Here is a 21,410-nt window from a genome sequence, read left to right as displayed (position 1 = left end):
CATGCACACATGTGCACCACGCCCATGTATGCCTGCGTACGTACACGTACACACGTGTACACACACACACAATCAATCAATAAGTGAATACATAGAACAGGCTTAATAACTGCACTCTCTGCCCCACCTGGGTTATCCTTTCTGTGACCGTGAAGCTATATAAAGAAGTCTACAACAAAAAACAAAACAGGCGTAAGAGTTCACTCTTCATTTTATTTGCATGTCCCAATGAATCACCCCAAATACTGACATCAAAAGAAAAACTTCAGTGTTAGCACTAATTTGTGGAAACAATCATTCTTTTAAACATCTAGCTTATTTGACCCTTGATTTTCAACTGTAAATTAAGGCATATATTTACATGCTTCTGCACAAGCTTGGGCTTCAGTCGCCACTGCAGAAGTCATACAGTTCTATGCTATATACATCCTCGGCAAGTTCCGATGGACTTGGCTTCCAAGTAGTTCCCCTTCAGTGAATCAGATACTTCATTTCGGAGTAGATGAGAGGAAATATTATAGAGCACGCCTTGTACAGTACAGCACCACTACTGAATAGGGCTCGGGGTTTTGTGGCCCACGGCTCTGATTTAAAGCAGAAGTATGTGGCATAGACGGCAACGGCAAAGAAGTGTCGGATCAACACCAGAGGGTGAGGAGACAGTCTGCAACAGAGAAGAATACAGTGTTAAAATTGCTCACGGAGGTCCTGATTCTGTGTCATCAGGAAAAGCTTAAGGCATCTACATTTGAGGACTTATCTGCATTTGATGACAAGAATGACTTTTTTTTCTTTTTCTTTTTTTGGTTTTTCAAGACAGGGTTTCTCTGTGTAGCTTTGCGCCTTTCCTGGGACTCACTTGGTAGTCCAGGCTGGCCTTGAACTCACAGAGATCCGCCTGGCTCTGCCTCCCGAGTGCTGGGATTAAAGGCGTGCGCCACCAACGCCCGGCAAGAATGACTCTTAAGTCATATTGTTTTCAGCTGTTTTCTTCCACTACTCTTGAGATCCAAAATGAAGTACAAAATAGCCCGCTGCAGTCTGAGTCTGGCATCAGTACTGATACTCTGATTACAGATCAGTAAGAGGTGCCTTGAAGAATTTCACTTCTCAGACTTCCCAAGGATACATCTGCACTAGCAAAACTACTACTGAATTTCAAGCCAGTGAGATGAGTGTCTGAACCCAGAGTTCTCCATTATCCTTGGCTCCTATAGATCAGACGTGAAGACACCACAGGTGGAAACCACGCTTCACTTTTACTTGGAGAGGCAGGTTAGCCACCTTGTTCCATTTCTAATCAGTGTCTGCATCCTGGAGGACAGCACAGTGCTAACTGGTGCTCTTTGTTCATTACTTGATGCCACTTTTTTTTTTTTAATCTTACAATACCATTCTGTTCTACATATCAGCCACGGGTTCCCCTATTCTCCCCCTCCTACCCCCTCCCCTTAACCCCAGCCCGCCCCCCATTCCCACCTCCTCCAGGGCAAATCCTCCCCCGAGGACTTCGATCAACCTGGTAGACTCAGTCCAGGCAGGTCCAGTCCCTTCCTCCCAGACTGAGCCAAGTGTCCCTGCATAAGCTCCTAGGACGACTGTGGCTTATAATAAATTTCAGTTTTACTCAATTATTGAAAAGAATAGCCAAATGAATGGAAACACATGAACTATGAACCAAGAGCCCCCAGCTGGATCAGGCCCTCTGAATAGGTGAGACAGTTGATTGGCTTGACCAGTTTGGGAGGCAACTAGGCAGTGGGACCGAGTCCTGTGCTCATTGCATGAGTTGGCTGTTTGATGCCACTTTTTAAACGTGCACACGCGCACGCTCGCACACACACGCACACTCTCACTCCATAGCACACATGTGGAGGTCAGAGGACAACTTTGTAGAGTCCATTCTTCCTCATGGATTCTAGGGATGGAACTAAGGATGCCAAGCTTTTGCAGCAGGCACTTTACCCACTGAGACAGCACCCTGGCCTCTTGGGGCTCCTCGTGACCAGGATACTAATGGGTAAGAGAATATAACTAAATGTCCATGGGGTAAAGACTGACATAAACTGCTCCCCTTCTGCTGTTAGAACTTACACAGAAAGCAGCCCAACAGGACCCGTCACACATTCTCCACCAAGTTTAAAATAAAGAAAGCAAGCTTTTCGTAGTTGATGCAGGGAATCTAAAAGAAAATGTAGAAATTATTATATACTTTTCCTAGCATGTTAGTGATTAAGTCAGAAAAAAAATAATGAAGATATAAAAATGCCAAACATGACAATTTATTAAAAGTCCTAGAATCCAACAAACAGGAATTCTTTTACATTCTCAAATTAATATTATAAGTGGTAATATGAGTATGAATACTCTGTTTCTGTTAATTCTACTAATACCTAAGTATTAGGTCTTATGAGACACTTTCAAATATTTATGATATTGTTGTAAATTAATTAAATGACACCAAATAGTTTGTAAGTGCTTACTATAAAAACACAATACTAGCAACAAAATTCCCAGGTTCTGGGATGCCTAACCCATAGTGCTGAGTTAGCATTAGTTATCAAGAAATGAATCTCTGCCTTACATCCACATAACTTTTTAATATGTTTTGAAGCCTTCAAAATATAATAAATAACAATAAATAACCTCTTTTTCCCCCCAGACAGGGTTTCTCTGTGTAGCCCTGGCTGTCCTGGAACTCGCTCTGTAAACCAGACTGGCCTTGAACTCACAGAGATTCACCTGCCTCTGCCTCCCAAGTTCTGAGATTAAAGGTGTGCACCACCACCCCAGCTAGAGTTTTCTTCACAAGATTTTTTTAAGGATGAAATATGGTAAACTTTTGTTCCATACAGTTTTTTCCCTCCCCTGATCTGTCATTAACTCTGTAATATTGTTGGCAGCTTTGATATGTAAGAATCCAAGCACTTAGGAAAACTCAAAACTTAAATTCTTTTCCTCTTATTTGCCCAAGCAGCCACTTTAACTTCCGCTCCAATTCAGCAGCTCTGCCTTGCAAATCACAATGGATGAGCTGTTGGTGCTGGATGGCTCTCGCCTACGGGAAGCACTTCTGTCCCATCAACTGTGGGAGGCACTTCTGTCCCATCAACTATGGGAAGCACTTCTGTCCCATCAACTATGGGAGGCACTTCTGTCCCATCAACTATGGGAAGCACTTCTGTCCCATCTCCTCTTCTAATAGGCACGAAGAAGCTCAAGCAAGGAGCTTGAAGCACCTCAAATCTAGATGTTTACTCTGTTTTGTCTGTTTCTTAAATTTTTATTTAGTATTTTGAGTGTGATACAAGGGTAGGTGGTACTCTGGTAGGAGAACCAGAGTGTCGTTTGTTTTGAGACAGTGTGAGATCAGTGTCATTTGTTTTGAGATACAATCTTAGGTAGCTCAGGCTGACATCCCAGTCCTCCTGCCTCAACCTCCTGAGGACCAGGAGGGCAAGTTTGCATCACCATGCCTAGCTCAGAATTTCAAAGTTTCATTATTAGGATGTTCAACTTATAGACAGAGTGGCCAACCTTTCTATGCTACAGAAAACAAAACAAAACACATGGCTATTTCTAATGAATGCCACGTGTGAACTGTAGCAGGCAAGAAGCCCCAACCTCAGTTTGAAGCGCCTATTCATATCATAAATAATACTTCAAAAGAAATTCAAACCAGTGTAAGAAGTAAAAAGTCATACTGCTTTTCCATACCTGGCCAGAAAGGCCTTCTATCAGCATTTTAGCATGTAAGGATCTATCTGCTCTAGTCTGGACCACAGAAACTGAATGAATGTGTTACTGAGATACCGCTAGGGATGTTTTCTCAGGAAAGCCAACAGCCTCCAGATGAAGTGGTAGATACATGATGCTCAGACACTACAAAGAACTACCAAATTGGCAGTTGGCAAAGTTAAGTAAACTGTGATTACAGACTAACTACTATAACTACTAACTTTTGTAATTAAGTTCCTTACCCAAGGAAACTTAAAACTCTGTACAAATAAGTGATGTTCACTTAAAAACATCTAAACTTACCATCTGTGGCAGAAAACAATTCATACAAAGCCTGAGCCAGCACATTCACAACAAAGGAATGGGTCCTTTTTCTTGACCAATAGAATGATTTTTTGGCCTAAAAATGAAAAGTATCATTTATTACAAAGTTAAAAAGGGAAAAAAATCCTTAAGCTAATGTTTACAGTCTCCTCAAACTGTCCCAAGGCCGACCTGCAGGCAATATTGCCAAACTCATTTTCAGAGCAATGGGTCATAGGATACTGAAGCTAAGCTTACAGATGCAAGCAGAGTGGCCTGGACCAATTTGGTGTAACACGTACTAAAACCTACCAATTAAAGTCTCAGTTTGTAGTGGGAATGCATGAAAGTTGGATCCATGGCTGTGGAGCCTGCATGGGACTGGACTAGGCCCTCTGCATGGCAAGACAATTGTAGACCTTGATCTGCTTGGGGGCCCCCTGGTTGTAGGATTAGAATCCATCCCTGGTGCATGAGCAGGCTTTTTGGAGCCTACTACCTATAATGGGACACCTCGTGCAGCCTTGAGGCAGGGGGAAGGGCTTGGACTTGCCTCTACTGGATGTGCCTCCCCATGGGAGGCCTTGCCTTCTTATGGTGGCAAGTGGGGAGGTGGGTTGGGAAGGGGAGGCTTGGGGGGGGGGGGGGAGGGAAGAGGGGGATCTTCTGTGTATAAAATTAATGAAAAAAATTTCTTAATTTAGAAAAAGAGAGAAAGAAAGAAAGAAAAGAGAGAGAAAGGAAGGAAGGAAAGAAGGAAGGGAGGGAGGGAGGGAGGGAGGGAGGGAGGGAGGGAGGGAGGAAGGAAGGAAGGAAGGAAGGAAGGAAGGAAGGAAGGAAGGAAGGAAGGAAGGAAGGAAGGAAGGAAGGGAAGTCTCAGTTTGGACATCAGGCTCATTAAACCTGAACAAGAACCATTATAAAACACAAGCTTCTAAGCACAGATTCCCACCAGGGTCCCATGCATCTCAGTCCTAGAGAGAAATGTATTTTGAGCTGTTTGCGGGGAGGAAAACTTTAGATTCTTACCTGGAAAACAGCAGCATCATCATAAAGGTCAGGAATGCCTTTTAACAGTTTTCTCCATAATTTTACATCTTTTAAAGCAACTGTCATTCCTCCGCCAGTAAGAGGATGCCTCAGGTTATATGCATCTCCCAGAAGAAGAACACCTGAGGAAGGAGGACCAAGAGCATGAAACCCTGCACAACTCTTTGAGACCAAAAAGTTAGTGCTATCGAACTTAAGACTGACGAGAGCTAAAATATCCCAAGAATGAATTATAATTAAATTTGCTGTCTGAACAACTTACAACCTGTATCTCAACAAAGCTATGGCCAAATTAAAATATACATATAATAAGTTCTGTTGTCTATAAGGATAAAACTAAATATTAAACACATAGCCTGCCAGGCATATGGTGTGTAGTTCAAGGTCATCCTCAGCCACATAGTTTTAGTCTGGGTTTTATTAGACCTTTTCTTCAAAAGGGGAAACAAAAACACAACTGTACCCCAGCTATCAATCACTAGGACACCTGCCCCAAATGCCAGTTACAGGAATCTACTTGTGGTCCTAGAAATGCCACAATACCTCAGCCATCCTCGGACAGGCTTTGCAGATCCCATTACCTCTTAGTCCCTCCTCTCACTGTCCACCTTCCAGACCCAGTGCAGCTTTATAGCCAGGCAATGTCTGCCCTAACCACCTTTCTACTTCAGAACCTCCCTCCCAGTCTTGGCCACCCCGAAACAGTGAATCTGTGGTACCAGTGATGGAGTTTTATGGGAACCGTTATCAATACCACTGTGAACTCATCTTCATGCTCTTATAGAAAAGTGGCTTCTCCAGGTCAACAGGTAACTTTTCAATCCTTTGTTGTACTCTGAATGACTGCATGGTGTCTTCCACAAAGCCAGAGTGGAATTATATCATATTATATGATATAATTATATAATAAAACCCTGATGTTGGAAATACGTTAAGTTACCGAATGTTCCTTCTCCTGCTCTTTTTGGCTGTGTGAACTTAAGTACTCCAAGGTCACCAAGTCTCGGTTTCATGTTATTGCCTGACCACAAATCTAATCCCATGTCATCTGAAGTAATGGCAGCATTATAAAATAATGCTAAGAGGTACCTCGTTTGTTCACTGGGGAGGGAGGAAGGAAGCTTGCTGGCATGGTCCGCAGACGAGAGTTCTGAGAGGCCTCCAGGAATGGCTCCTTCAGGTGGTCTGCAATCAATCCCATGCAACCAAATAAGTGGTGTTGCGCATTTCAGTCAAATTAGCACACATCTTCTTATCAGGCATAAAAGAATACTTAACTGTGTATGTGTTGCATCTTTTACACAGTTCCTTGCAATAAGCCACCAATTACCTACTTTATTAATAAAATTATCTATTAAGTACCTCATTATTCATGTTAAGGAATGACTAAGGAATCTAAAAGAAAACAGATGTAAATACAGCTGAACAGAACAGAGATTAGAGGAAGAAATGACTCAAATTCACCTGAGATGAGACAGGAGCAACCATGTTAACTGACAGCTGTCAGTCTTTAGCTTTTACCATCCACATATTCTGATACCACAGGAAATACACTGCCTGTTCACAAACAGCTGTGCTTATCTCTGGGCAGCTTTAGACACTGCTTTAGGGAACTGGGAAGAGGCCTTTGTGAGCCTGGCTGCAGACTATAGATTATAGTGAAAGGAACATCCTAGTTCTTACCAGGTATTTGGGGGTATATTTGTTCAGCCATGTATTCTCTTAAGTTCCTTGGCATTTCTCCACGAATGTCAACAAGTACTCGGGTTTCATTGGCTGAAATCTGGTAGATAAGAACTGGACTTGGATTGACCAGAACAAGCTCCGCAAAATTGGCTTTAAACTGTGGTGCATTCTAAAAATAAAGGAAGAGAAAATATTGTAATAATTTTCAAATTTCAGGTGGCTTGTATTTTTCTACAGTTACAACTCCTCCATACCTTCATAAGGAAGCCAACAAAATGAGAGGAAACAGAAACTTTGTTGGAGATGAGGTTCTTCCTGAACTTGGAGAAAAGCCCGTCTGCAACAACCGTCAAGGGGGCCCGGAGCTCCTGCAACACAGAGGAAGAGCACCCAGCCAATGGTTAGATGCACCCAAAGGCCGTCCTTCCAAAACAAAGAGTGCTCAGGAAAATACTTAAATGCATTATGTTCTTACAAAAGGCACCAAAGCATCCTGTGGATTTAAGAGAATGAAGCCCTGAAGGCGATACTTCCTGAGTCCCTGGAGGTCATCTCTCTTTGCACCCAAACTATCAAAACTCTCCACCATAATGGACAAGAGGAAGAACTTCAAGGCAAACATGGGCCACGGAAGACTGAAACTTACCACAAACTTCAACAACTACCCAGATTCATTATCAAATTACCTACTTTCACGTGGTGCTGTTTAATGAGCGGCTAGACAGAAGATGTAGTTTTAAACACATGACAATGTGTATTGATATTACTACATTGTGAGCAAAGAACACCTGGTAACCCTATCAGAGTTCAGTTTCTAGGAAGGGATGACCCTGTAGAACAGTCTAGAAGGGCTCTTCCGCCTCTTTCTCTTTAACAGACCAACATTAGCATAAACTAGAAACTATTTGACTGTTACTTGCTTTCAACATTTTCCTAATTCTGACTATAACAACTTGTACAGTAACAATACTGTACACACAGCGCCATCCCTGAGACCCACATAAAGTGGAAGGAGAGAACCAACAGCACTAGTGGTCTTCTCACACACACACACACACACACACACACACACACACACTCACACACACTCACACTCACACACTTACACACACACTCACTCACACACACACTCACACACACACACTCACACACATACACACTCACACACTTACACACATACACTCACACACACACTCACTCACACTCACACACACTCACTTACACACACACACACACACACACACACACGCACACACTCACTAATACAGAACTGTAAGGTGTGCAGATCTCACTCACCTTGGTGTCTCCGGTCTCCCTGTCCTTGTACTGCACCCCTCTCACGGCGCCATCCTCCTCCAGTAACTGAAGCACGACGCCTTCTATAAACTTGACACTAACAGAGGAACAGAAATACGCTGCTAGAGGATCACGCTTGAGCAACTGCCCTTAACTATGATACAGTCTTTACTCTCTACCTCTTGCACTCACAGGAATGGGACACATGTATGTGCATGTGTGTACACAGCAAAAAGCCACCAGCATGTGTATAATTGTGTATAGTTTTCCCTTTGTAATGTACAACAAACACATATTACAAATGTAATTATTCTTAAAGTATTTTTAAAGTTGTATCATATCTTTAATCATTCATTAAAAAAAAGAATACAGAGAAACTTAATACTCTAACACAGTCAGACATAAATGGGAAGAATTATTAAAAAAAAGTAATTATATTTGGAAAAAAAGTAATTATATTTGCTAAGTGGACACAGTATTGAAATTGAAAAGCTCATCAGCAATTTCTTTGTGCAGTGGACAGTGATTAATACAGAAACTCACAACTGGTCAAAAAGTGCAGAGAGTAAGCGTCCATGGCACGCTCAGCCACAAATGGGACATCTATATCATGCCCCTCCCTAGGCTCAGAAGTCACTGCACAAAGCGGGCAGAGTGTAAGAGCCAAAGGCTGGGGAGGACACAGTGGGACCCCTGCAGTCCTGAGCCCACAGCGGCTGCGGCTGCCTGCACAAGACAAGCCGCTCCACATCCAGCAGGGAGAGAGGAGGGACTCGGGAGCACCCAGCCCTCAGACGCAATAACAGTTAATGGCTGCTCGGGAAGAGAAAATCGGCTTTTGTTAGGACTGTGGTATCTGATAGGTTGACCATGCTCTGATGGATAGCCTAAGTATCCATGAGTATATAAGCAGGACAAATTGTACTCAGTGAGCCATGAAAAAATAAAATGAAAAAGGACATGAAGGTGGGAGTGATAAAGACATGGCGGGGTAGATCTGGGAGGAATCAGGGTAAATAAGATCAAAATATACTGTATGCATGTATCAAATTCTCAAAGAATTGATTACATATTTTTAAAATATAAATAGCATATGACAAATTTAAAAAGTAATCCTATCTGTCAAAAAGACCCTAACTTTTCTATTTGAGGCATTTTCCCACTTTTACTCAATGAACACTCTACTTCTGTGCACGCCAAACATTTTAGCCCCAAGGAAAAGTCCACTGACTTCTTCACTCTGTCAACACACAGGTCTGTCGACCACATGGGTGCTCTCATATTTAGAACTTCCTTAACTAGCACTAAAAGATGACAGGCAAATACAAGTGAAGAATCAAGACAAGCAGCCAGTCCTGACAGACTGGGTTCTCAGGGAAAGTAGAACAGGGATTTCTTCTGGCCGTCCTCTGTTCTTTCTAGAAAAGGTATTATAACCACAAACACAGACTCAAATGGGCACACATGGGCAGATGCTCTAGCTACACCACTTAAGCCCGGCCTCTAAATTCCAATCAAATAATAATCATCTAATTCTTACTTAAAGTAAAATTCTCTTAATATTCTTTACAGAAGCACTGAACATATTTTAATTATGGATTATTGTATTATACTTATGCCATCTAGACCATGCCAAAATTTTCATGAACACTGATGAAATCTCGCTGTAGAAAAGGACATATTTTATTTGATTACACATGAGCATGTGTGCAGATGCCCGAGGAAGGCAGGAGAGGGCATCAGACCCTCTGAATCTGGAGCTACAGGTGGTTGTGAGCCATCTGGGTGCCGGGAACCAAACTCCAGTCCTCTGCGAGAACAGAAAGTACTCTCTGGCTAAGCATCGCCAGGGCCCAGGTTGGACTCCGTCACATGATCTGTTCAAAGCTGTGCTCTTACTTGGGCTCTGCCATAGCTGCTTTCCGGAGACTCATGATGAATTTGCCATGGTGGAAAGCAACTCCACTCTGCACTTGGTTGTCCTCTGACACCGGGTACGGGATTTGAACTTCAGACCTGCTCTCATAGTCATGCACTATGTAGCCGTGTATATGATGGGTATTAAAACCCTCTACTGTATCTGCAAAAAAGTTCAGTTCAAACAATTTTAGTAATATGCTGAGAGTTACCAAGAAAGGCTCCAAGACACAGATACTGAAAATAAAGCTCTGCCTTACAAAGCTGTAAAACCAGTTGGAGAACTGAACAACTGATACAACTATTACAAAAATCTTCAATGTTTTCAGAAGACAAATCCAAAGCTGCATTTCAAGTTAATAGCAGTCATTCGGGTCTGTGACTGCTTCACCTCAGACACAATCAAGAAAAGCAACACAAAATGAAATAAGCCACCATCCTCCCTGAGTGAATCTGCTCTCTTCACAAAGCTACAGAACTCAGCTGATCCTCCTTAACATGCATCCCAATGTAGAAACACAGGAAGAGGGTCGGAGAAAGAGGAGGGGGGGGAAAGAAAAAATAAAATTTCAGTAAAACTATTTTTAAAGGCCCCAATTTATACATAAAGTTTCAGTATATGAAAAGTAGATTTCCCCAACCAAACAGAATGGTTAGTTCCTAAATGCGGATGGTTCCTACTGTATTTGAAAATTGATTCAAGATAAACTGCAGAATAATTTTAGTAAATCTAAACCAGAAAGCAAGACATTCTTGGCTTTTTTTACATTTAAGACAAAAATATATATATATTTTTTAAAGAGCCATTTGAAATTTTGAAAAATTTAAAAATTAGTGGCAATTAAGTGTTTTAGGAAAAATACTAAATAAAAGAAAGCATCACTATTTGTGCATAAAATTTACTCACTAAAAATATTAATATGCAAAAACTAACAAAAAGTGTAGCAATGATTCATACAAAGTAGTATAGAGGCAGTGAACAAACTGGAATAAACCTGGAGTGTTGGCATGTGCCTGAAACTTCAGTACTGGGAGTGGGACAAAACTTGAAAAGATTTGTCCCAGGATCAAAACAAATTCATGTTTTTAATATGTCATTCATTTTTATTTTGTCTTACCTATACATATGTGTGTGTCCACATGCATGCCTGGTACCTATGGAGTCCAGAGAGCATCAGATTCCCTGGAAGTGTAGTTTCAGATGGTTGTTAAGACATTGTGTGAGTGCTGGGAACCAAACCCAGGTCCTCTGCAAGAGCAGCACACAATTATCCTGTGTATGGAAGTAAGCCATCCACTACAGTCACACATGAGAAATCCAGGCCCGGCATGGCGGTGAGCACCTTTCATTCCAGTAGAGAGGCAGGCAGATCTCTCTGAGGCCAGCCTGGTCTACATAGTAAATTCCAGGCTAGTCATGGCTACATACCCTGACCCCCTATCCACAAAAAAAACAAAAGAAAGAAATCCAAACACAGCTTTGTGTTCTGACTTCATGCAAAGCTCTGAACTTCAAGCTGAAGAAAGCCAACAACAAAACAATGAAAGTCAAAAGTTAAACTAGAGTTCTAGAAATAAATGTTATCAAAAACCACAGGAGACACAGGAAGTTTCAAATACATAAAAAAATTAAGTATTTGCATAACACAGGACTTTCATGGATAAGAAGTCTATCCTGAAATATGTCGATTTTCCCAAAATTGAACTCTATATTCCATTTTTTTTTAATCATAATTTTGGGTATGTTGTTTTTCCATAAAGCTTAAAAAATCTGACTCTAAATTATATTTTAAAAAAGGGTGGAGGGTCTAACAAAACCCAAGATAATGCTAAAGAAAATAAAGTTGAAGGCAGTGAATACTAGATACTGAGACATGGTATAGGCATACAGAACTTAAATTATTGCATTAGTTACAAGACTTATGGGTATTAAGTGCAATCTATATGGCAATCAGTCCACAATCCAGGATGGATCACTTGATATTATGTTAGAAAGCCTTTATCTGCAATGTAACCATTCCAAGAAATTCTATCATACGTAGCTCATCAAACCTTAAGGGTAGTAAACTTGGATGGGCTGAAGGATTGGCTCAATAGTTAAGAGTATGCTTTGCTCTTCTTCCAAAGGACCCAAGCTCAATTCCTCACAACCACCTGTAACTCCAGCTCCAGAGGTGTGGGGTACAACTCCTCCACAGGCACCTGTATTCACATGCATGCACAGACAGACACAGACACAGACACAGACACAGACACACACACACACACACACACACACACACACACACATAAATCTTAAAAAAATAAAAAGAATCCACTGGGACTTGTAGCCACAACCATGCAGCTGTTTCCTGAGGCCAAGATCCATAAAATACTGTCTAGTCTTTAGTTTGAAATCATTTCTGATTGGCTGAAGTTAAAAGATAAGGTTAACAAAATCCTGCTTCTGGATATTGACACATTTGCTTGAAGTGCAAGATGGTCCCTTAAGGAACCTAAAAGGATAGCCATGGAAGCTTCCTTCTTTGCAAAGCCATGTTTTTGTTTGGGTCGAGGGCATGGAGTCTTTTGCTTTCCTCTGGGTTGTTTCTTCTGGGCCCTGCTTTGGCTCCCCACCACCTCACTGATCTCTATACTTGCACATCCCAGACCTTAGTCCTGAACTTCTTGGCAACAGTTCACCTTACCTAAGTTCTATGGCCCTCCCCTTTCTCACACCTACATCTGACTCATCAGGAGGTTCTACTCACTCTTCCTGCAAAGTGAATTCCCAGGTTGGGTCACACACCTCTCTCTCCTATTGTGACTGTGTCCTGATGTCATCAGCCCTGACTGACTGTGCAACAGTTTCCAGATAACCTTCTTCCGTGCCTTACCACACCATGATCTTTTTTATATTTTTACATTACTCAGACTATAGTTTTAGATGATATTCTTGATCACACACTTTTAAAAGCTTCCCTTTGGAAAAAAAACAAACAGGCAGAGCTTTACAGTGGACAACACAAGTCCACAGGATCGAGCCCTTCCTTCACACTATCTGCCACCTTCTCCAGTTGGCTTTCCTCCACTCACAACATGAAGGTCAAGTCAAGCAGGCTTGACAGCTCTTCCCAGAAGGCAAAAGCTAGGCCTGGAATTCATATCTCCTGACATCTCCAACGCTTACTCTCCTCACTCATTTTAATCAAAGGTAATCTCGCGATCAAAAATTATACTCACTCCCCAGCTTTCTATTCTGCACTTTCTGATTTTTCTCTAGTCCTTCTGATCTTCATATATATTATCTACTTTTTAAAAAAAATATATTATCCTTTAGCATTCCCTCTGTAACATCCACTAAGAGGTAGTCTCAGAAAGTAGAACAAAACCTATTTGTCAATGTTTGAAAAGTATTTGTTGACAGAGTCATTCTCAGGCAGCCTGTGTGTTGATTCAAGTGTGGCTGCAGGCAACTGTGCCCTGAGCTCTCCACTTCTGGCTTCCTCTTAGCTGATAACAATAGGGATGACATTTCAGGGAGAAAGCTTATATGCTTATTTTTGTACTTGTCACTGACACTTAACAATTGTTATGTGTTTATAGGTATAATGTGATGGTTGAATCCATGTACCTTGACAATAAAATTGTGGAACTCAGTATATTCATCACCTTAAAAATTATATTTGCCAATCTCAGCCACAGTATCAGCTTTCCCTACTTTAGCATACATTTCCATAAAAATTACTCATATCAAATATCAAATACACCTGCATTGGCCTCCTATTCCTATCTAATTTTATTCTAGTTCTGTTTTCTGCCATTAAGTTTACACCTGCATTGACTTCCTATTCCTATCTAATTTTATTCTAGTTCTGTTTTCTGCCATTAAGTTTACACCTGCATTGACTTCCTATTCCTATCTAATTTTATTCTAGTTCTGTTTTCTGCCATTAAGTAAATGTCTCAAGAAATGGTTCAGCTGCCTGGTCACTGGCTACTCTTCCAGAGGCCCACAGTTCAGTACTCACAACCATCAGTAACTACAGATCCAGAGGATCCAACAAGCTCTTCTGGCTTCCTTGGGCACCAGGCACACATGTAATACACAGAATATATGTAGGCAAAACACTCAAACATAAAATAGTATTTTTTCCTTAAGTTTTAAAATCTCATAAAAAAATAATTTTCTATGGGTTGAGTGAGGATCTGGTTCAGGGTGCTTGCTTTGTAAGCCCAAGTCTCCGGGTTCAATCCCCAACATCAAAGGAAGGGAAGAAAGTTTTCTAGTTTTAATTGTTTAAGTCTTCCTCTCATTTCAGCTTAGTTTTTCTTGTCAATCCCATAGACTGCCAAGTCCAGTGGTGATGGTTCTCCACTCATCTCACCCAGCATTTGATCAGTAAACATGGCACAGCTGTCCTTCCCTCCCTGTACATATATACCCATGCCTTTCAAATCTATCACTTAAGGAAAAAACCTAGGGGCGTGTGTGTGTGTGTGTGTGTGTGTGTGTGTGTGTGTGTGTGTGTGTGTGTAATCTGTATCTCTTAATTTTATCATGTGTCCACTATAATTTGTTACCAGTCAGCATGTCAGTTAAAACCAACACCATCTTTAATTTGGGTTCAGAATGAGTTCCCCCAAACTCCTAACTTGACCCTTGCTACCCCACCATCACACTCTTATAGTCTATTTATTCTTTTTTTTTTTTTTTTTTTTTTTGGTTTTTCAAGACAGGGTTTCTCTGTGTAGCTTTGTGCCCTTCCTGGAACTCACTCTGTAGCCCAGGCTGGCCTCCAACTCACAAAGATCCACCAGCCTCTGCCTCCTGAGTGCTGGGATTAAAGGCGTGTGCCACCATGGCCTGGCCTTATAGTCTATTCTTTTGGGTTTTGTTTTGTTTGTTTGTTTGTTTGTTTGTTTGTTTGAGACAAGGCCTCTCTATGTATCCCTGGCTGTCCTAGAACTCTCTATGTAGGTCAGGCTGGCCTTGAACTCAGAGATACACCTGCCTGTGCCTCCCAAGTGTTGGGATTAAACGTGTGGTACCATTCCTAGCTTATAGTCTATTCTTCATACTGTATCCATGGGTTTTTCCAAACACCATTGTAGATAGATGGCAACGTGTGACCCAAAGAACTACAAGGTGAATTATGAATTGTGATCTTTCAACTGGTAAAGACATAACAAGAATTTTAAAAAGCAAAATAGAAGAAATTTCAGGAGTAGAGATGTAGCTCAGTGGTCAAATATGTATTTAGCATGTGTGGGCCTGAGTTTGAGCCCTAGGGCCACCAAAAAAAAGGGGAACCATTTCTGTCAGACTGAAATATGTATGGCTACACTGAGGCACGATATGACATGAGTTACACTGTGCTGTGTCAAGTGAGCGGCCGCTGGGGAGTTGAAGCCACTGTTTCCGATGCGAATGACTTCATGCCACACTCCTGCTCCTCTGCTCAGGAAGCCCTCCCTCCGTGACCTCACTTCTGGCCCTCTCCAACCTTCAGATCAAGTCACCTTCTCGCTCCATCACCCACCACTTTCTCTATTTGCCTCCTTTCCAGTTCCCTCCACAAAACAGTAGACAAGAACACAGAGCCTGCAATGTGCCAAGTACTGTTTGGAATGGTCTACGTGTTCAAATTCACTTAATTCTCACAATATATGAAGCAGAGAGTCTTCGAATGCCTTTCTTATAAATGAAGGAACAAATTGTACACAGAAGGCTAAGCTACTTGGGTTAAAGTTAGTTACCAGGCAAGGCCATACAGCTTTGCAAAGCCAGAGCTGATACTCCAACCCAGGCAGTCGAGCTCTAGAACCAAGGCTTTTGACGAATGCGTCACCTTTCCATTCCTACCAGGCAGGAGGCTACCCATCTGACAGCTGGTTGTCTTTGGTGCTCTACTTTATCTGTCTGATCATCAGTACACATTGGACTCACTATAACACCTCATTCAAAGACAGCAGTAAACAAACATTTCCCAGCTGAATGTAAGAAGTTCTTAAAAAGATCGGAGGTAACAACACCACACCAGGAACATATTTCACACTCTAAAAACGATATTCTGGGTACTGAATTTAATGTCTTTGTTTTTTGACATTACATTTTTTTAAACACTTCATTATCTCATTATGTCTAGGTAGCCTCTTCTTCTCATACTACAAATGTTTCCTTTCTCCTTTGCTCTTGTTTCACATCGTTTTTAACAAATGTAAATTTTATAAGGAAAGGAGGAAAGCACAATAGTCTAAGGTGAAGGGCACTTATTTACACCATCTACCTCCTGAGAATCAGAGAAACCTACCTCCGAGGCCCAGTTCTTTAAGAACACAGTAGCCACCAGGCTGCAGGAGTTCACCAACGATTCTATCAGGCTCTTTTAAATCTCTCTCGATTACCGTCACCTTTCTTCCATCTCTGGAAAGAACCGTCGCCAAAGCAGATCCAAGTACACCAGACCCCACGATGATAACTTCCGGATCATTCAGAGAAGATGTCGATACTGAGGTAGCTGCTCCTGTTAATGTTGTTTCTGAAACGTTGATTTCTTTTCTGCACTATAAAAAAAAAAAAAGCTATTATGCTTTCAAATCTGTTGACTTAAATCATATCCCTACCACATAAATTAGTGGACTTCTACATCTTGAGCAAAAGCTAGACTGCAAACATCATTAAACCAAATCAATGGTATGTTTTTAAATCCAGACCATATATAAAAAATTAGTACCAAAATACTGGCTAAACAGAAATGTATACATCCCAATAAAATTAAACATATGTTCCTTTTTCTGGACACAGTAATTAAAAAGTATTGTTATATGGGCATATTTAGAAATCCACACCAGGCCAGATACTATAAACGTCTATAATGAGATTCAAAGCCACAACCTAGGACAAATCCTATCACTTAACCACTCAACTCTGCGAGCACATACTGAGCATCTACAGGTGCGGGTCTCTCACTTCTGACATGCCATGTTACGCATACATCAGTGAGACTCGACATCCTCCAGCAGCTCCCGCGTCTCCAGGTAAGGAGAAAGCCTGAAGCGGTCACGAAACGAAAGCAGCTTGACGGCTGACAACCCCGTTTTCCTACCCCACAAATTCTCTACACAGCACAGTGACAGCCATAGTACTCCAGCCCCCTGCACTAGAACTCAACCCCAAGGGGCGTTCTCTACAGTACAAACACCGGAGTTTCCATCCACCTTGAGAATAAGGCCTCGTCTCCAGCCCCCAGTCGCCATGCCACCGAATAGGCAGTGCTACCCAAAAGGCTCCTAACAGACATACCAACTCTAGACTAGTGGGGACAGCTGGTTACTTATTAGATGGTGATGCACCAGGCACTCTGCAAATGTGAAGTCACTTAACTCCCTGTCTACAAGCCATGGTGGTGACACACTCATCTAACAGAACAGAAACTGATTCTTACAGAAATCACCCCATTCTCAAAGTGTCACTGCCAGAAGTGGCAGAGCTAAAATTCAGAGCCAAGTCCCTTTCTTCTATCAACTTTGCTCACCTGTACTGTGGACATGACAAAACAGAGCAGACCCAGAAGCCTGTGCTGCTCTGTGGGTAACTCACTCTATCTGGCCCTATCTTCTATGCCAAGTTGGGTACCCTGCTACAGTCTCATAGCAATATCTATGTTGTTGTTGTTGTTATTTAAAAATCAAGCATTGTTACTCTCACTCTTAAAGTCTTTCCAGTGTTCTTGGGGGGAAAGTTCAAATAGCCACTTGATCTGGCTTCTACTGCTCCCCCTCTTATCTGGCCCCCATCGGCCTCCATCTTTCCCTGGCAGTAATAACATTACGAGTATTTAAAGACCCGGTCTTGGACACAGGACCATCGTTCAATTATTATTGACTTAGGACATGACTGCACTGGTTTTATTCGTTACTTCAAAGACTAGCAGGAGGGAGGCTCTTTGCCCAAGCCTTTCAAACTGGTCTGTCCCTTTGCCCAGTCGGCTGTCACTTTCCTAAGTGGCCTTACCTGCCACACAATAATTTCTTCTCAGGTACAAATGCCATCCTTATCCAAGGATTTAAAGAAAAGCCACTGATTCTGTCCTCCAAATGAAATGCTAACATTTCCTATCAAATCAATATCCAACCCCTTATCGGGGTTGGCTAAATGAAACAAACCCTCTTGATCCTTCCTAAAAATCAAGGATCATAGCACAATCCGGAACTAAAAAAAAAAAAAAAATCAACTAAATGCGAATAGTGACGCTTCTAAGCCGTCGTCACTTGCTTGCCTTTTAATGAAACCGTAAACTTCAGTGACCCCGATCTTAAGTTTAAAATAAGATGCCCCTCATTTGCCCACCGTGGAATCAGCCTACCTTATTGGACTCCAGCTCCTCTTTCTTTTCTGACTCAGGGGGTGACTTGGCCCAGAAGAAGCCAATAAGAGGCAAAGCCGAGAGAATATCCGAGAAGGCAGCGAACTGGGAGCCGCTTTGCTGGCGACCGAGGAGGCCCGCGTTTCGATGGCGACAGCGGTAGGAGAGAACCAGGCCCAGAGACAGGAACACCACCACGCACAGCAGGAGCTCCTTGTTGGCCAGGGTGACATCCCCGCATTTCTTATAAAAATAGGTGAACGTGGCAATGCCAAGAAAAGTCCACATGGTTCAAAAGGCTTCTTTGGTGGCTGAGGATTTTTGTTTTTTTGTGGTTTTTGTTTTTTTTTTTTTGTTTTTTTTTTGGGGGGGGGTGTCTTTTTTTTTCCTCGGGAGGGTTTTGGTGATTAAGACGTTCTCTCCAAAATGTAGTTGTCAAAAGGGGGCGCGGGACACTGGCCCAGCTCCTTCCTGTCAATAGTTTCAGGATCAAAGAGTCAGATGAGATCAATTCGTGAAACCATTGAGAGTACAAATGTATCTTAAGTTGTCCGAGACTTAGAAAGCAGCATTTAAAGCCTGCCTACAGCTCCTGATCAGATCATTCGGCCAACTGACAGACGGGTCCCTCTCTCTTTCAATCTCGCTATTGGGCAGAGGAGGGGGTACGAGTGTGGCTGTGCGTACACTTGGATGTCCGCTCCACGGGCTGTAAGTGGTCTATTGTCAGCAGCCGCAGGGGCTCGGCGGGAAGGAGTTGGCGAAGAAGGATCAGGGTGCTGGGAAAACCGCCCCTAAGCGACACTGCCCGGCAGCCTTCTCCAACCAACAGAAGACCGGGCCCCGGAGTCCCGAAGCCGGGCTGGAGCGGGGCGGCGCAGCTCTTCCCGGAGACCTCTCCTGGGCAAGCCCCGAAGTCACGGCCCGGAACCTGCCCGACCGCCACTTGCCTTCCTCGCGGGTGAATGGCTGTCTCCGGAGAGCGTCCGTCAGGGCTCGGCGAGGACGACGCCGGACCGCCAGGTCGCCAGCATCCCTCGCGGACAGTAACCAGAGTAACCACCGCGCGCCCCGCTCGCACCTCGGCCCCACGCGCTCCAACCACCCGGCGGGCTCGGCCCAGCCGAGGGACCAGGGGGCGGGGCTCCGGGGCCGGGCACCGCCCCGCGATCAGACCCCGCCTCCCACGCCGCCCCGGGCCAATGAGAGCGCGCACCGCGCGGTAGGCTGAGATGGCGCTATGGAGCGTTTGGCCAATGGCGGGCGGCTCGTTCCGCGCGGCGCCAGTCGCAGAGGCTCTAGGGCGATGTTGCGTGGTGCGGGGCGGGTGCGTGGGGTGGGCGCCGGCCCGGTGGGCGGATGGGGCGGTGCCGGCTCGGCCGGGCTCCCGCGGGGTCCTCCGGTCCCCACCTGCGGAGGGCGGAACTAACTCTGGAGCAATGCCTGGTTACCGTGCCCAGCCCAGGCCGTAACCGAACCGAAAGAGGCGGCCCGGCGGACTGTGTGAGCACGGGCTAAAAAGGCGTGAGGGACGTGACACACCAGCGATCCTGGTGTCCTTCGTGCACGGAGGCTCAAGGGAGAGGCGAGGCGAGGGAGGTGGAGCACGCCTTTAATCCCTGAGCTAGGGAGGCAGGAGGATCTCTGAGAGTTTGAGACCCATTTGGTCTGCATAGTGTGTTCCAGGCCAGCCAAAGCTGCATGGCGAGACCCTGCACACGCGCACACACACACACACACACACAGTTCTGTCAGCAACACCGAAACTGTTTAATAAGATCCTCTTATGTTTTACGCACTGTGCCAGAAGCTTTGCAAATATTTATTCAAACCTTGCAGCAACCTTCCAAGAGAGGTATTGCCTTTGTTTTACAGGTGAAGGAAGTGAGCGGTTTATCTGTCATAGTTCATGAGACTGATCATTATACCGCCCACAGCTACTGCCTTGTCACCGAGTTTCGGCCTCAACAGTACCATTTAATCACGCATCCACTGAATTCTTAGTTATCTATGTTTTCTTCTTAATACTGTAAGACCTTGTCCTGAGATGTTACTATTTCTAACTGTGGCAATATTTTGTGACATACGAAGGTAGACAGAGATGCATGAGTGGAAGTAGTGTAAAATTCAATAACGCTTGCCCTCTTTTTAAATGTAGAAACTCACCCTTAACTATTTCTCAAATATCTTTGTTAGTGTCTGCTATCTTTTTAGGTGTGCAACCATTCAGAAAGGTACAATTGTATGCTGTATCATAATGAAAGAAGAAATAAATCACATGTTAACCAGTTACCCACCAGCCCTTACAGCAGCCACATTGACCTATCTAGCTCCACATATTTTAAGATTTATTTATTTATGAGTCCTGTCTACATGTATGTCTGCACATAAGAAGAGGACATTGGATCCCATGGGACTACAGTAATAGCCGCCATATGGGTGCCAGGACTTGAATTTTGGACCTCTGGAAGAGGAGTCAGTGCTCTTAACAGCTGAGCCATCTCTCCAGCCCTAGCTCCACATTCCTAATGCACAACCTCTCCATGGTCTTCATGAAATATATCTTGAATCCAATAGTAAGCTGAAATTCTAGGCAATTTAAAGGAGTCTTGGCCTTCCTAAATGTCTATCACCTTTGGGCACTACTAGGAGAAAATAAAAGGTATCAAATGCTTTCAAACGCATCTTTTCCACAGAACATCGGATGAATTCTCGCTTGTCAGATCCATAAACCAAGCATACAAAGAGGCAAAATAAAACTGCCAGTCCTGAAGCTGAGGAGTCGTGTCCAAAGGTAAAACACAGAATTAGCTCAGGGAAAAGACTATGTCCACATTTAAAAATGGAATTTGAGCCAGGCCATGGTGGCGCACGCCTTTAATCCCAGCACTCAGGAGGCAAAGGCAGGTGGATCTCTGAGATCGAGGCTAGCCTGGTCTACAGAGTGAGTTCCAGGACAGCCAGGGCTACAAAGAGAAACTCTGTCTTGAAAAACAAACAAACAAAAATCTAAAATGAATCTTTTTTTTTTTCAGACACAGAAAACATTCAAGAAATCACATTATTTGCTTA

At 43.2% G+C, this 21,410-nt stretch overlaps 1 protein-coding gene across 1 annotated transcript; it reads right to left on the bottom strand.

Annotated features, from left to right (window-relative positions):
* Positions 1–193: 193 nt before the first annotated feature.
* Positions 194–19,460, bottom strand: Sqle (squalene epoxidase). Its single transcript, XM_028871850.2, has 11 exons — positions 18,339–19,460; positions 16,284–16,536; positions 9,973–10,153; positions 8,074–8,170; positions 7,032–7,145; positions 6,775–6,946; positions 6,181–6,276; positions 5,071–5,213; positions 4,042–4,138; positions 2,095–2,182; positions 194–664 (listed from the first exon to the last, which is right to left on the bottom strand). Exons 1-11 carry the CDS (start codon positions 18,624–18,626, stop codon positions 472–474), a joined length of 1,722 nt encoding a protein of 573 aa, XP_028727683.1. The 5' UTR covers positions 18,627–19,460; the 3' UTR covers positions 194–471.
* Between the last annotated feature and the right edge of the window lie 1,950 nt (positions 19,461–21,410).

This window comes from Peromyscus leucopus, chromosome 20 (genome assembly GCF_004664715.2).
Source record: "Peromyscus leucopus breed LL Stock chromosome 20, UCI_PerLeu_2.1, whole genome shotgun sequence".
Lineage (NCBI taxonomy): Eukaryota > Metazoa > Chordata > Mammalia > Rodentia > Cricetidae > Peromyscus > Peromyscus leucopus.
This window is presented reverse-complemented; position numbering and strand designations above follow the sequence as displayed.

What these genes read in the sequence shown, in the direction of transcription:
- Sqle (XM_028871850.2), bottom strand. Translation starts at nt 18,626, where the DNA reads ATGTGGACTTTTCTTGGCATTGCCACGTTCACCTATTTTTATAAGAAA. An exon ending in AGGAGCTGGAGTCCAATAAG is followed by an intron (nt 16,537 to 18,338) that starts GTAGGCTGATTC and finishes TTTTTTTTATAG; the next exon opens with TGCAGAAAAGAAATCAACGT. An exon ending in ATTGTTTTCTGCCACAGATG is followed by an intron (nt 2,183 to 4,041) that starts GTAAGTTTAGAT and finishes ATTTTCTTTTAG; the next exon opens with ATTCCCTGCATCAACTACGA.